The 15,090-nt window shown below is 39.7% G+C and overlaps 1 protein-coding gene across 1 annotated transcript in view; it reads left to right on the top strand.

Annotated features, from left to right (window-relative positions):
- The window catches only part of clcn2a (chloride channel, voltage-sensitive 2a), a 98,782-nt gene that overhangs the window by 44,942 nt on the left and 38,750 nt on the right, over positions 1-15,090 (top strand). The window contains exons 3-6 of the mRNA XM_073848329.1: positions 10,460-10,591; positions 13,620-13,748; positions 13,858-13,991; positions 14,102-14,179. Of these exons, the coding sequence (XP_073704430.1) occupies positions 10,460-10,591; positions 13,620-13,748; positions 13,858-13,991; positions 14,102-14,179 (473 nt within the window). The remainder of the gene's footprint in view (positions 1-10,459; positions 10,592-13,619; positions 13,749-13,857; positions 13,992-14,101; positions 14,180-15,090) is intronic.

Genomic DNA, 15,090 nt, shown 5'->3' with positions numbered 1-15,090 from the left:
TGTGCCTCGTAAATGATGTAAAACAGTGATTTATTTACATGGCTAGTCCGATGCCCTATTCACCCTCATTGACAACCTGTTGTTAGCAACGGCTAACTAATGCCAGATTTCGGACTGCAGTGGACAAGCCGACATGAGCTATGAAGGGTAAGTTCACTCTCGGTATCATGATTCAACACACTTTAGGTCAATATCACACCGGACTTCTCCTTTAACTGTAATGCTTTGTGACGTTGTAAAATAGCGTACTATCTGCACTACATCTACAGTGAGGGAAATAATGACTTGATCCCCTCCTGATTTTGTAAGTTTGCCCACTGACAAAGAAATGATCAGTCTATAGTTTTAATGGTAGGTTTATTTTAACAGCGAGAGACAGAACAACAACAAAAAAATCCAGAAAACGCATTTAAAAAAAGTTATAAATTGATTTGCATTTTAATGAGTGAAATAAGTATTTGAACCCCTATCAATCAGCAAGATTTCTGGCTCCCAAGTGTCTTTTATACAGGTAACATACTGAGATTAGGAGCTCTCTCTTAAACGGAGTGCTCCTAATCTCAGCTTGTTGCCTGTATAAAAGACATCTGTCCACAGAAGCAATCAATTAGATGCCAAACTCTCCACCATGGCCAAGACCAAAGAGTTGTCCAAGGATGTCTGGGACTAGATTGTAGACTACACAAGGCTGGAATTGGCTACAAGACCATCGCCAAGCAGCTTGGTGAGAAGGGCACAACAGTTGGTGTGATTATTCGCAAATGGAAGAAACGCAAAATAACTGTCAGTCACCATCGGTCTGGTGCTCCATGCAAGATCTCACCTCGTGGAGTTTCAATGATCATGGGAATGTGAGGAATCAGCCCAGAACTACACGGGAGGATCAATGATCTCAAGGCAGCTGGGACCATAGTCACCAAGAAAACAATTGGTAACACACTACACCTTGAAGGACTGAAATCCTGCAGCGCCTCCAATGTCCCCCTGCTCAAAAAAGCACATGTACAGGCCAGTCTGAAGTTTGCCAATGAACACCTGAATAATTCAGTGGAGAACTGGGTGAAAGTTTTGTGGTCAGATAAGACCAAAATCATGCTCTTTGGCATCAACTCAACTCGCCGTGTTTGGAGGAGGAGGTATGCTGCCTATGACCCAACGAACACCATCCCCACTGTCTTATGCCCTTATGCTTTGGGTGTTTTTCTGCCAAGGGCACAGGACAAGTGCACCGCATCAAAGGGAGGCAACAAAGGAGTGGCTTTAAGAAGAAGCAAATGAAGGTCCTGGAGTGGCCTAGTCAGTCTCCAGACCTTAATCCCAAAGAAAATCTGTGGAGGGCACTGAAGGTTTGAGTTGCCAAACTTCAGCCTCGAAACATTAATGACTTGAAGAGGATCTGCAAAAAGTGGGACAATGTCCCTCCTGAGATATGTGCAAACCTGGTGGCTAACTAAAAGAAACGTCTGACCTCTGTGATTGCCAACAAGGGTTTTGCCACCAAATACTAAGTCATGTTTTGTGAAGGGGTCAAATAGTAATTTCACTCCTTAAAATGCAAATCAATTTGTAACTTTTTTGAAATGTGTTTTTTTCTCATTTTTTTGTTGATATTCTGTCCCTCACTGTTCAAATAAACCTACCATTAAAACTATAGACTGATAATTTCTTTGTCAGTAGGCAAGCATACAAAATCAGCAGGGGATCAAATCATTTTTTTCCTCACTGTAAACCTACCCGATAGAATGAACAAAAGCGAATGTGACGTAAAAACACAAATGCAAGCATGCCATTTTAGCTTGGTTTTCAATCTTCAGCTCTTATGTTTTTCACAGGATTCATACCTAAAAAAAAGTTCCCACGTTTTTGTCATGAGATCAGGTAGACATTTTTTTGAGTTGTTGGTATTGAAAAAATAATAATCAGCATTAAAGAAAAAAATAAAATTCTGTCAATAATTGCCCACCTCATGTTGTTCCAAACTCATAAGACTGACATGGAAGAGAAGAAATTATTTCAGTTTTAATCAATAATTTAATCAATTAAGTCATTATTTTTGTTTTCTTTGTGCACAAAAAGTATTGTCTTTGTAAAATTACGGTTGAAACACTGATGTCACATGGACTATTTTAACAATGTCCTTACTACCTTTTTAGGCCTTGAACGTGTCAGTTGCGTTGCTGTCTATGCAGGGTCAGAAAGCTCTCGGATTTCATCAAAAATATTTTAATTTGTGTTACAAATTTGGTCTTATGGGTTGGGAATGACATGAGGGTGAGAATTAATGACTTTCAGAATTTCAGAAACTATCCCTTTAAAATTGATAAAACACTGAAATACTGGGTATGATAATGCATTTTTATTCACACTTTTATTCACAGTACTTTCAAGTATTGTGCAAAGGATTTTTTTCACTGATTTTGTAAGTGCGTTTTGGGATTGCCTTCGCTGTGAAGGATACATGTGATGTTTTGGCCATAAGAGAGAGTCTCTTGGCAGGCAGCATAATTAAGATGCCTACCTTTTGGTCGGGAGCATGCTTATGATATTTTTAAAATGCTGCGTTTGTAGGCAGCTCATTAGCTTTTGAGATGAACTCAGTGTTGTTATGCCAGCTTAGTATAAAAAATATTTTAATAAATTCACTTATAAATATAGCCAGTCGTGGTTTGTGCTTTCTGGGCCTGTTTCCAGAATACAAGAACATATTTGAGTTTGCAAGCACTTGACCTACACAGCACAATGGAGTATGACCGACCGCTAATAGCAGTTGTCAAATTTCCCCACCTACAGTCTGAGCTGCACTATACAAAATTTCCATTTTCCTTCAGTGTTTCTTCCTGTCCCAGCTCCTTCTTTACCCCAATGATGTGTAATTGCGAAATTGCAAAATTTATTGATTGATTCAGATGGTCAGTTTTTTAATAAAAGCAGTGCTTGGTACAGGAAGGATTTTTTCATCAGATGTCTGGGTTAGATTTTTAATTAGCCTGACAAAATTTTCACTGGCGTCAGCACAATTTTTTTTTTTTTAATTTAGTGACACGTTTTTATATGTTTCAGAAATAATATAGATATTTTTCATTGAATGTACAAAAAAATCGATTTTTACCATATTTTGACAACTCAGTGACAATTATAAACACACTTTTGCTTAACAATAATGGCATGCATTACAAAACATGGTTACATTTTATTTCCATAGTACCCTTTACACAATGTACAAGTAACAGTCAACAGCTCAAATGACTAATAGCTGCAAAGTGGACTATCAATCAAAAGTATTTCTCAAAACATTAGTGATTTGTACATTTGATTTGTACAGATTAATGAAATCAAACAGATTGCCTTGATCAATTTACAGTGGCCTCCACTAATATAGGCACCCTTGGTAAATATTAGCAAAGGCAGGTGTAAAAATAAATCTGCACTGTTTATCTTTTAGTTTTTTAATTTAAAAAAAATCACAAAATTCTAAACCTTTCATTGAAGTAAAACATTTGGGGAAAATCTCATTATGAAATAAATGTTTTTCTCTAAAGAATGTTAGAAATGCTAGAAATTCTTATGAGTAAAATAGATCTGAAGTACATTCCCATTCATATTTACAAATTTTTAGCACACCAGGGGGACAAGGAGCGTGAAATTGTCCAGTCATGACTTCCTGTTTCACAGGATGATAAATATGAGGAACACAAAGGCCAAATTCCTTTAATAATTTATCACAAGGTGTAAAACCAAAGAATATAGTTCTGATGTTCAGAACAAGATTGTTGAGCTTCACAAAATAGAAAGTGGATGTAAGAAAATAGCTAGAAAAAATCTCCATTTCCACTATCAGCGCAATAATTAAGAAGTTTCAATTAACTAAAGATGTTACAAATCTGTCTGGAAGAGGAAGTGTGTCTGTATCATCATAATGCACAGTGGGGAGGAGAGTGTGAGGGGCAAAAGACTCTCCAAGGATCACAGCTGGAAAATTGAGAAGGTTATTTAAGTCTTGGGGTTAGAAAGCCTAAAAAAAATATCAAACAGCTTCTACATCACCACATGTTGTTCGGTAGGGTTTCAAGGAAAATCCTCCTCGCTCATCCAAAAACAAACTCTAGCAAATTCAGTTGTCAGACACGACTAGAACTTCAAACGGAACTGGCTTCTATGGTCAAATAAAACTAAAAAAGAGCTTTTTGGCAGCAAACCCAACAGATGGGTTTGGTGCAAACAGGGATAAAAAGTACCCCATGCCCATGGTTAAAAATACTGCTGGATCTTGGCATATTTTTCTGCCGGAGGTCCTGGAGATCTTGTTCAGATACATAGCATCATAGATTCTAGCAAATATCAACAAATAAAAAAATTGCTGCCTCTGTTAGAAACCATATAATGTTGGATCCTCCATCAGGAGAATGATCCAAAACAAACATCAAAATCAACACAAAAATATGTCACTGAGCACAAATTGAAGCTTCTGCCATTGCCACCCCAGTTGCCTTACCTGAACCTTTTAGAAAATAATTGGGTGAACTGAAGAGAAGAAACACCAACGTAGAGCTGGGAATATGAAGGATCTAGAGAGATTCTGTATAAAGGAATGGTCTCTTGTCAGGTGTTCTCCAAAGTCTTTAGGCATAATAGGGGAAAACCCAGAGCTGTTATCTTGGGAAAAGGATGTTGTAATAAATGGATCCCCCCCCCTCCCCATTTTTCATTGTTTCACTTCAATAATAGGTTAGAAATTTGTGATTTGTTTTCAGTGCATATTTACCAAGGGTGCCAGTATTAGTGGAGGCCACTGTATTTTGATTAAAAATGTTCTGTGCTTTTGTCAAAACAAGTTCTGTTTTTTCATATAAGAGCTGGCATCAGAGCATATATGCCTATATCCAAACAGAGCATATAAGCACATATCTCTTTCTCCCTTGTATAATTAGACTTTATTTGTGAATTTTAAGAAGACAGAGGGGGGTAGATTTGCGACAAGCTGTCAGCATCCTGCTGCTTGTTCTCAATGCAACTTTAGAGTGAAGTCCTACCACCATAGCTGACTTAATCTGTCTATTTCAGTACTAATTGTTTTGGATCTGTGGATGAAAACAGAGAACTGGCAGCAGTCCACCAGTTCCCCCTCACGGGAAACTCTGAGGCTCAATGCAGAAAATGCCGCATAAGTTGTCATATCAGGCAGAAAGAGGGCAGGTACTATTGCCTCTCACCAAACCTCCTACACCTTTCTACTCGCTCTGGGGATATAAATAGATATCAGATATATAATACATTGTTATATTATGCATGCATGCCACATAAGGATGTCACTTCCAGTGCTGGCCTGTGACTCACTTGTCAAAGACACTAAAATCTGTGTGGGGAAGCATGGGCTCTGCATATTTATACGGTTATTCCTCAAACTCCAATTAAGTGTCAAAATATGCCGCATCTCAGCACTTCTGTCTGGCGCGGTTTGGAGATAAGCACTGCAGGTTTGCACGTCCAAAATGCGTCTTGAGTTGCGGTAAATTTGGTTCGGCTTATTGCTTTCTCGGTTGTGGATTGTCACAGGGTTTATTTTGAGCGCAAAGACATCTGTTGTGCCACTTCAGTGGGCAAATCTGCCCATGTACCAACTCCCGCACAGAGGAGCCGGGCAAAGGGCCGCTGAGCGGGTGCTGAAGCTGGCGGGGTGGTGTCTCTGTCACGTACACAGAGGTGTCCCTTCACCTGCCGGGACCCTTCCCTTTCCGCTGTCTTTCAGATGCGTCTTATCTTCACACACACAAGCCATTTCCTGTCTGGGTCTCCGCAACCCTGTCCACCTATGCAACAGCGCAATTGTTCACACTCTCGGTTTTCTCGTGTGTCTAGAAACATGGGATTCCAGGGGAAAACGAGCTCTTTTATGACCAATTGTTCACTTCATTAAAGCATACTGTGCACCTACTGCTGGGTTCGGGTAATTGATCTTGGGTTGTTCATTTCATATTCATACAGTCTATCTCTATGTTGTGAACACAGACTGACCTAAAAAGTAGAGGAAAACGGCGGATGTTTTAGGTGCTTAATGGATTAGATCACTCAAAAATGAAAATTATGACTTCATTTACTCATTGCCAGGTCATTAAAAACCAATGAAACCAAAGAAATGGAACATGAATGAAGAAATTTGAAGCATTTGCTCATCATAAAAGTAGCTCACATGACTCATGCTATATATATATAAATATATAACACAAATTAATTTTAAAAATGAACAATTAAAGGGTTATTCCACCCCAAAATGAAAATTTTGTCATTAATCACTATAGTTGGGGTACTCGGACTTGTACTCGGACTCGAGTCCGGTCTCGAGTACAATATTTAGCGGACTCGGACTTGTCACAGACTCGGATGCATTTTGACTTGGACTTGACTCGGACTCGAGCTTTTTGGACTCGGGAATTATTACGAAAGTGACATTCAGTATTCACACGTGTTTAAAAGTCTTGCCAGTACTTGAAAGCCTGCTGGTTTCTTTGCATACACACACCCAAAGTGTGCTCACCGAAAGCGCCTCTCAGTCAGCGTGCAAATGCTGAATTAAGTTTTCTTTTGCATATTATTGCTACACACTTACATGAAAAGTAATGTCAAAATGCACCGTCTTGGAGAATATTCATGCAAATGCAGTCGGTTTTGTCTTAAGTGAATTTGAACAGTTATACAGTTATAACAGAAATACAGATGTGTCAAAATATATGATCTGTGCATCCGGTCTTAAAGCAAGAGCAGCGTAAACCTGCTGTAGCAGACTGCGTCATACTACATTTACCTATTTTATCTCACAATTTAGAATTTTTTTATATGTTGTTTATATGTTGTATTTCGGACTTATAACTCAATTTAACTCAACAGTTGCGAGTTTGTCAGTTCTTAGGGAAAAAATGCCAGAAGTGTGGGATATAAACTCATGATTTTGAGCTGAGGGGAAAGGGGAGAATGCCTTTTCTTATCAGAATTGTGAGATATAATCTCGGAATTGTGAAAATAAAGTCAGAATTTTGAAATATAAACTCAAATTTACTTTTTTTTATTCTTTTATTTCATAGACTGCTACTTAAAACTGTCATTAACCCTCACAGCCTCATTTTCATCCAAGAATTTTTTTTAAATGCCATCTACCCTGTCTAAGGTCTTACCATTCGTCATATTACTCACAAAACACAGCCACAATCAGAGATAAGAGGTGCATTCTCTGCTCCTCAGGTCTTATTCAATACATTTCCTACCCACCCCATTGAATTTATATATTTACTATATAACAACAGATAAAGTCCTGTCCTGCCCTATAATTGTTCGCATTCCGTGGGAGGAGCCAGGGAGGAAACAGGAGGGATCCGGAGCAGGAGGAACGCAGCAGGACCCAGATCACAGCCATGACGACGACCCATGGTGGAGCCGACGGAGGGAGGAGCCATGGTGGAGGAAGGACCGCCGACTCCATGGGGCCGACCGACAGAGGCGGAGCAGCTGGCAGAGGAGCCTGAGGCAGAGATGGAGAGCCGAAGATCCTGGGCGACACCGCGGATCCAGAGGGCCAAGGCTAAACTAGAGGCTCTGGCAACCAAGGCGGAGGCGGAATTCCGGAGGTCCGCGGTGGAGCCGGAGCGACAGAGGATGGAGGCTGTGCCGGAGGGAGGGAGGAGTCCGTAGGAGCCGGTGGGACGGCGTGACGAGGCACAGCCAGAGGAGCAGAGTCCTGAGGTGACGAAGGGACGACGACTGACCAGGGCGGAGCCGGAGAGACGATGGGCGACGGTGGAGATGAGGGCGCTGAGAGCCGTGGTGGAGCCGCAGGGTCGGAGGGCCGAGGCGGAGTTCTGGACTCTGAGGCTGGAGGTGGAGAAGAGGGATCCTCCAGCCAAGACTTCGATGGAACCTGGCAGCCCCGCGGCGAGCCCACTGCACAGGTGGTGGACTGAGGGTGAGCAGGGGGGCTGACAGATGACAGCGGCGATTCTGGAAGGTTGGGCGAACCAACGATGACTCTGGACGACTGGACGGAACCAGCGGAGATTCAGGATGGCTGGACGGAACCAGTGGAGATTCAGGACGGCTGGACGGAACCAGTGGAGATTCAGGACGGCTGGACGGAACCAGCGGAGACCAGGCAGATCCAGACATCGACAGAAGAGGGAGGGTGGGTGGGAAGTGCAGGCAGACAGCTATCTCTGTGAAGAAGTCTATCAAGTCCCCAGAGTGTTGCTCAAGCTCACCCCCAGTGGTGGTGCAGTGGGCAGGGCTCTCTACTGCCCTATCTTGCTCCACGCAGCAGTCCACCGTCGCGGATGTAATGGCCGGCTCTCGCACCTGGTCGGAAGTGTTGAGCTCATCGGCGCTCCATATAGTTGTCGCTCCGGGCTCAGGCTCTCCGTCTGCGGTGATGATTTCGGGCTCAAACTCCGCGTGTTGTGGGGATGATGGTTGGCTGGTCTCTGGGTCATGAGTGGGGCTGGTGTCATCCTCCACGGTCAACGAAGCTCTGCTGGATACCAGCACCCACTCAATGTAATCGGCGATGCTCTCTCGAGGACCCTCCCCGAACAGCTGCACCTTGATGGTGTTGTTAAATCCCTTACAGTAAAATGTGCACAGGCAGCTGTCCGGGTAATGTGTCAGCGGTGCGAGGAACACAAGGTCTCTTGTGTGATCCTCGAGAGAGCGGTTCCCCTGCTCCAGGAGGATGATGAGGACGGCGGGATCATCCATAACAAAATAAATCAAAAATAAACACTGAGACAAAAACGGAAAAGAAACGCAGGGGGAAAACGTTGTGAACTGTTTCGGTCGGTCCTTCTGTTATGATTGCGTGTAGGACGAAACGAGACTATAGACGAGATACAAACAAACAATATATTTAATATAAATCTTCAAGATGAACAGACAGGAACAAGCAGGAACACTGAGAACTTCCAAACATGCTGAGACAACATTAAGGACCGACAGGGAATTGAACTCAAAGACAGACTTATAAAGGGTGACTAATAATTAAACACAGGTCACGGGGATAACAGAATAATTAGGGCTAAACCAAATACACAGATCAACAGGGGGAGACAACGGGAAAAACCAAAGACATAAACTGACAGAACTTTGACAATGTCACAATACATAAGCTATAACTTCTGTTACGTGACTTTAAGTTTGTTGAACAGGACACTAATTATGAGATGGTGTGAAATCAAAAATCAAAATGGCAATAACAATTTAAATTGTCATTGCCTTATTCCAGTTGTAAAGGTTAAAACAATGGTTAAGATACTAACAAACAGTAGTGTTTAGTTGGACTCGAACTCGACTCGGACCCGAATGGTTAAAGACTCGGACTCGACTCAGACTCGACTTAGATGGACTCGAACCCAACACTATTAATCACTTACCGTAAAAGCTTTGTCTTTGGAACACAGTTTAAGATATTTTGGATGAAAACCATGAGGTTTGTAACTGTCCCATTGACTGCCAAGTAAATAACACTGTAAAGGCCCAGAAAAGTATGAAAGATGTCGTCAAATCTGCCATGAGTGGTTCAATGCTAATTTTACGAAGCTACAAGAATACTTTTTGTAAGCAAAGAAAACAAAAATAACAACTTTATTCAACAATTCATTTCTGCGTCACTATTACGCCATTTTGGATAGTATACCCTTGCCTGGACGCAAACGGCATACACCGTTCTCTGTCAGCTGTGTCACACGGATAAGCTGTTGTCTTTGAATCAAAGCATTAATAAACAAAAACAGCATAATCCATGTGACGCAGCTGACAGAGAACAACATACACTGTTTGCGTTTAGGGGATACTATCCAAAATGGAGCTACGGTGATGCGGAGTAGACAAATTGTTGAATGAAGTTTTTTTTTGTTTCCTTTGCGTACAAAAAGTATTCTCATAGCTTTTCATTTTGGGGTAGAGTAACACTTTAAATAACAGAGTATTTACAAAGTAAATGCACATGTATAGTCTATAGATGTGTACCAAATGGCTATAAATTATGCAGTTTTACCATGTACTCTACCATAGGGTGTATGATTTTTAGACAGTTGAGTGCATATTGAGTACATTGTGTCCAACATTTTTTTTGGTTCATTAAATGTATTAAATATATGAAGTGTACTTCTTATTTTCATTGTGAATCCACTACTCACACTATTTTTACTACAAATGGCATAGAATAGACAATAAGTACACAAATTGGGTCGCCTTGGATTGCAGAAGAGACTTCTTTTAAATAAAAAAAAACACATTTTACAGACCCCAATCTTTTGAACGGTAAGCTTTGGTGCCTTAGTGCTCATTCCTTTGAACTGCTTGGACAGAAGCAAACACCATATTATTATAATTCACCATTTATGTAAAGAAAGAAAGTCATACTGGTTTGTAAATGATGACTGAATGTTCTTTTTTTATTCTTTTTTATCATGTTTGTCTGCAGTGTGTACGTCACGGTGTAAGAAGTTCCTGATTTCCCGTGTGGGTGAAGACTGGATCTTTCTCATCCTCCTGGGGCTTCTCATGGCATTGGTCAGCTGGGCCATGGACTACACTATCGCCTTCTGCCAGCAAGGTGAGAGAGAGAGAAAAGAATGAAAAGAAAGAAAAGGACAATTTTCTGCTTGACAGGGTTCCATGAAAGTACAGATGGTGTCATTTAATCAGTGAAGTATTGTTTTTTTTTTTAGTGGGATATCGTCATCATGTGTATTCTGGGATAGAAGGTGCATTAATGCCTGAACGAATTGGTGCCAACTCACTGACCTCTTTTTACAAAAGAATGAGTTTATTTACAAGGACTGGGGGTGTGGCAGTTCAGTCAATTAACCAAAAAGGCACAGAACTGTCTTAGCAAATATCAAGGGCAGTTTTTTTTTTTAACATTACAGCATTAGCGACATCAAGCGCTGTCGACATATAAAAACACCTCAGTAATTTACAAAAATGACAAGTAGTACTTTTAGATATGCTATGACAGATATGTTAAAAGAATCCATGATCACATGAAATGAAGACCCCAGTCATATTAATGGCCCCCAAAAAAGCTGTTTTTATTTTACACAGGGCCTGTTTCTTGAGTCCACACCTTGGTCTTGTAGTGTCGCATGGACTGTCAGTGGTAGAGTCCACATCAGGAAGGGAGCATTTAGGGCACACAATGAGCACCCTTCCAACTCGTAATTTAACAAATTGCAAACGACTGCCTTTGTAAATGTTCAAGGGTGCAAAGGCGTTGCTTACAGGATAGGGCCATAGGGGTCACCCCCTAATATTGCTTGCTATGTTGAAATCAAAGGGGGAAAAAACAGGGGGATCCAAATGATCTCAGTGATCTTCCTATTAGTGTGCACTTTTGATTTAGTTATGGGCATTTTTTTAATTAAAATTAAAATTAAAAAAATATATATCTTTTTCATCCATGCCAGTAGGTGTCAGAATAAATTCTAAGGCAGTTATCAAATCAGGCTGAAGTGAAGTGAGATAAATAACAACGGACAACTAACAACTAGTGTACAAGTAAATGTAGCTGTATAGTCTATAATTTGAATAATTTGATGGCCATTTCTTCAACTGACCCTTTGCAAAAACCCGCCCCCTTTATTTACTGTTGTTATGTCTGACAAGCTATGTTGCTCTCACGCCACACATCATGTTTTGACAACACAGTGAAAAATACATTGCAGAGCAAAAAGGACTGTGACAGCATGAGGACAGACATGACAGGATTCTGTATGAAACAAAGTCTTAGCTTTCAAATTTAGTCATTTTTTAAGAAATTCAAACAATGTGGCTCTTTAATGTGTTGTGACAGATTGCTGTCGCACCTCAGATTAAGCGCCATGTAAACCGATAATCGTTTCATATTTACTTCAAGCATGAAATAAACATGAATAAATATCAGAAGGTATTTTATTTCAACTGCAGAAAGATGTCAATAAACAGCATTTTTCAAGTTTTAAGTCCACCCACATTAATCTACTCTCCTGTCTAGTTTGCTTGTCAGACAAAATGGCAGATTCGCCATTATGATTGGTCAGATCGCCTGTCAATCAAACTTCTTGCGAAGGGTCAATTAAAACACATTTGCTTTTTCATCTACACCAATAGGTGTCCGTATAACATCCAAGACAACTGTCGAATTAGGTGAATTGAATAAAAAAAATTAACAACTAAATAAATAACAAGTAAATATAGATGTATAGTCTATAATTTAGTTCGAACTAAATGAAAAAGCACAAGTTTGATTCAGTTATAGGCATTTCTTCATTTAAAAAAAATTGTTGCATTTGCATTCATGGCAATAGTTGTCAGTATAAATTTTAAGACAACTGTCAAATTGGGCAGGAAAATTAATTGAAAAAAATTAACAACTAAAGTAACTAAGTGCACAAAGTAAATGTAGCTGTATAGTCCATAGTTTGAACAAGTTAATGGAGATTTTTAAATTAAAACATCTTCGTTTTTTATCCACACCAATAGGTGTCAGTATAACTTTCAAGACAACTGTAAAAATTTGACAGTTTTTTTAAATTAACAACTAAATAACAGAGCACAAGTTTGATTCAGTATTTAAAATTAAAAAAAATATATTTGCTTTTGCATCCACACCTGTAGGTGTCAGTATAAATACTAAGACAACTGTCAAATTGGACAGAAAAATTAACTGAAAAATAACAACTAAATAAAAAATAACAAGTAAATGTAGATGTATACTCTATAGTTTGATTCGGTTATGGGCATTTCTTCAATTAAAATGATAATTGAAGAAATTTTTCATCTTTTTCATCCACGCAAGTAGGTGTCAGTATAAATTCTAAGAAAGATGTCAAATCAGGCAGAAAAATTAACTGATAAAATTAACAACTAAATAACAGTGCACATGTAATTGTAGCTGTATAGTCTATAGTTTGATGTGCATTATGGACATTTCTTCATTTTCTTCAAAAAAACGTTGCTTTTGCATCCACGCAATAGGCCAATAATTCTAAGACAGTTGTCAAATCAGAAAATTAATTGAAACAATTAACAACTAAACAGGGCACACGTCAATGTGGCTGTATATGTCTATTATAGTCTACTGTCTATAGGTGTCAGAATAAATTCTAAGACAACTGTCAAATGGGGTTAGTTAGGTAATGCAAATTTATATAATTTGAGTAGGTTTTCAATTAAATTAATTAATTTCAATTAATTTTATTCTATTAAAAAAATGCTTTTTCATCCATGTCAGTAGGTGTCAGTATAAATACAATTTCAATACAATTAAATAACAGAGCACAAGTAAATGTACATTTAAAGTCTATAGTTGCGCACCAAATGACTACATTATGCAATTTTACTATGTACTTTACCATCTAGCGTATGAATTTCAGACAGTTGAGTGAATGTTGAGTACATTAAGTGTTCAGCATTTTTTTTGGTTCATTAAATGCACCATCTGGGTATATGAAGTGTACTTCTTTTTGCAATTATCAATATGAACACACTACTCACACTATTTAAACTACAAATGCCATAGAATAGCGCATAAGCACACAAATTGGAATGGATGTTATTCCTCTGCAGAGATGTAATTATATGGTGTGTGTTGGTGTCTGCAGCACAGAAGTGGATGTATGGTGGTCTGCACAATAACATGTTGCTGCAGTATCTAGCCTGGGTCACTTACCCAGTGGTTCTCATCACCTTCTCCGCCGGCTTCACACAGATACTGGCGCCACAGGCAGTGGGTGAGATACGCACACACATTTGCCCATGCTCACGTAATCAATTTAAGCCAAATGGCCTTTACATCTTCTCAGATCTCTTTGTAACCCCCTTCGTCTGTTCTTCCTCTAGGCTCTGGGATCCCAGAGATGAAGACCATTCTCCGAGGTGTGGTGCTAAAAGAGTACCTCACTTTCAAAACCTTCGTCGCCAAAGTGATTGGCTTAACTTGTGCCCTTGGAAGTGGCATGCCTCTGGGCAAAGAGGTGCATGAGAGGGGATATCTGATCCTAGATAAGAGTTCTAATGCTAAAATACTTTAAGCCTTTGCCCTGTGATCACATCTGTTATTTCTATCTCCTCTCGCGTCCTCTAGGGACCATTTGTTCATGTTGCCAGTCTGTGTGCTGCTCTGTTGAGCAAATTCATGGCCTTGTTTGGAGGAATCTACATGGTGAGAGGCTTTCTATTAATGCTGTCTTTTTTCAATAATTTTCTGACATTTCATCATTTGGTAACACTTTATAATACAATGATGTCACACTTCATGTATAAATTTTATTGCATTAGATAACAATGTGAACACGTTCCAACATTTTGCTCTTTTGTGTACACGCAGTGAATTTAAATCTACAGTCAAGCCCGAAATTATTCATACCCCTGGCAAATTCTGACTTAAAGTTACTTTTATTCAACCAGCAAGTTTTTTTTTTGACCGGAAATGACACAGGCTTCTCCCAAAAGATAATAAGACGATGTACAAGAGGCATCATTGAGGAAAAAAATATTTCTCAGCTTTTATTTACATTTGAACAAAAAGTGGCATGTCCAAAATTATTCATACCCTTTGCAAACTGTCACAGTTTATGGGAAAATCCAAAGTTCTATACCATTCCGAATAGTCCAAGCTGTTCTAAAGCATCCTAATTACCCTGATTCATTAGGAACAGCGTTTTAATCAACTCAACAGGTGAAAAACAGAAGCTCTCTGCTGTTGGTTTGTGGACAGTCATGGCTAAGACAAAGGAGCTCACTGAGGACCTGCGGCTGCGCATTGTGGCTGCTCACAAGTCAGGAAAGGGCTATAAGACCATATCTAAATGTTTTAAAGTTCCAGTGGCTACAGTGCAAAACATTATTAAAAATACAAGATGTTCTGCACTGTGAAAAATCTCTGTGCTGGCCAGGAGGATAGTGAGAGAGGTAAAAAAGAATCCAAGGATCACCACCAAGGCCATCCTGATGAATCTGGACTCTGCTGGTGGCAACATCTCAAGGCAGACAGTCCAACAGACACTGCACACCGCTGGGTTCCATGGAAGCAGACCAAGGAGGACACCACTTCTCCAGATAAGGCACACAAAA

The sequence above is a fragment of the Garra rufa genome, chromosome 10, assembly GCF_049309525.1.
Source record: "Garra rufa chromosome 10, GarRuf1.0, whole genome shotgun sequence".
Classification (NCBI taxonomy): domain Eukaryota; kingdom Metazoa; phylum Chordata; class Actinopteri; order Cypriniformes; family Cyprinidae; genus Garra; species Garra rufa.
This window is presented reverse-complemented; position numbering and strand designations above follow the sequence as displayed.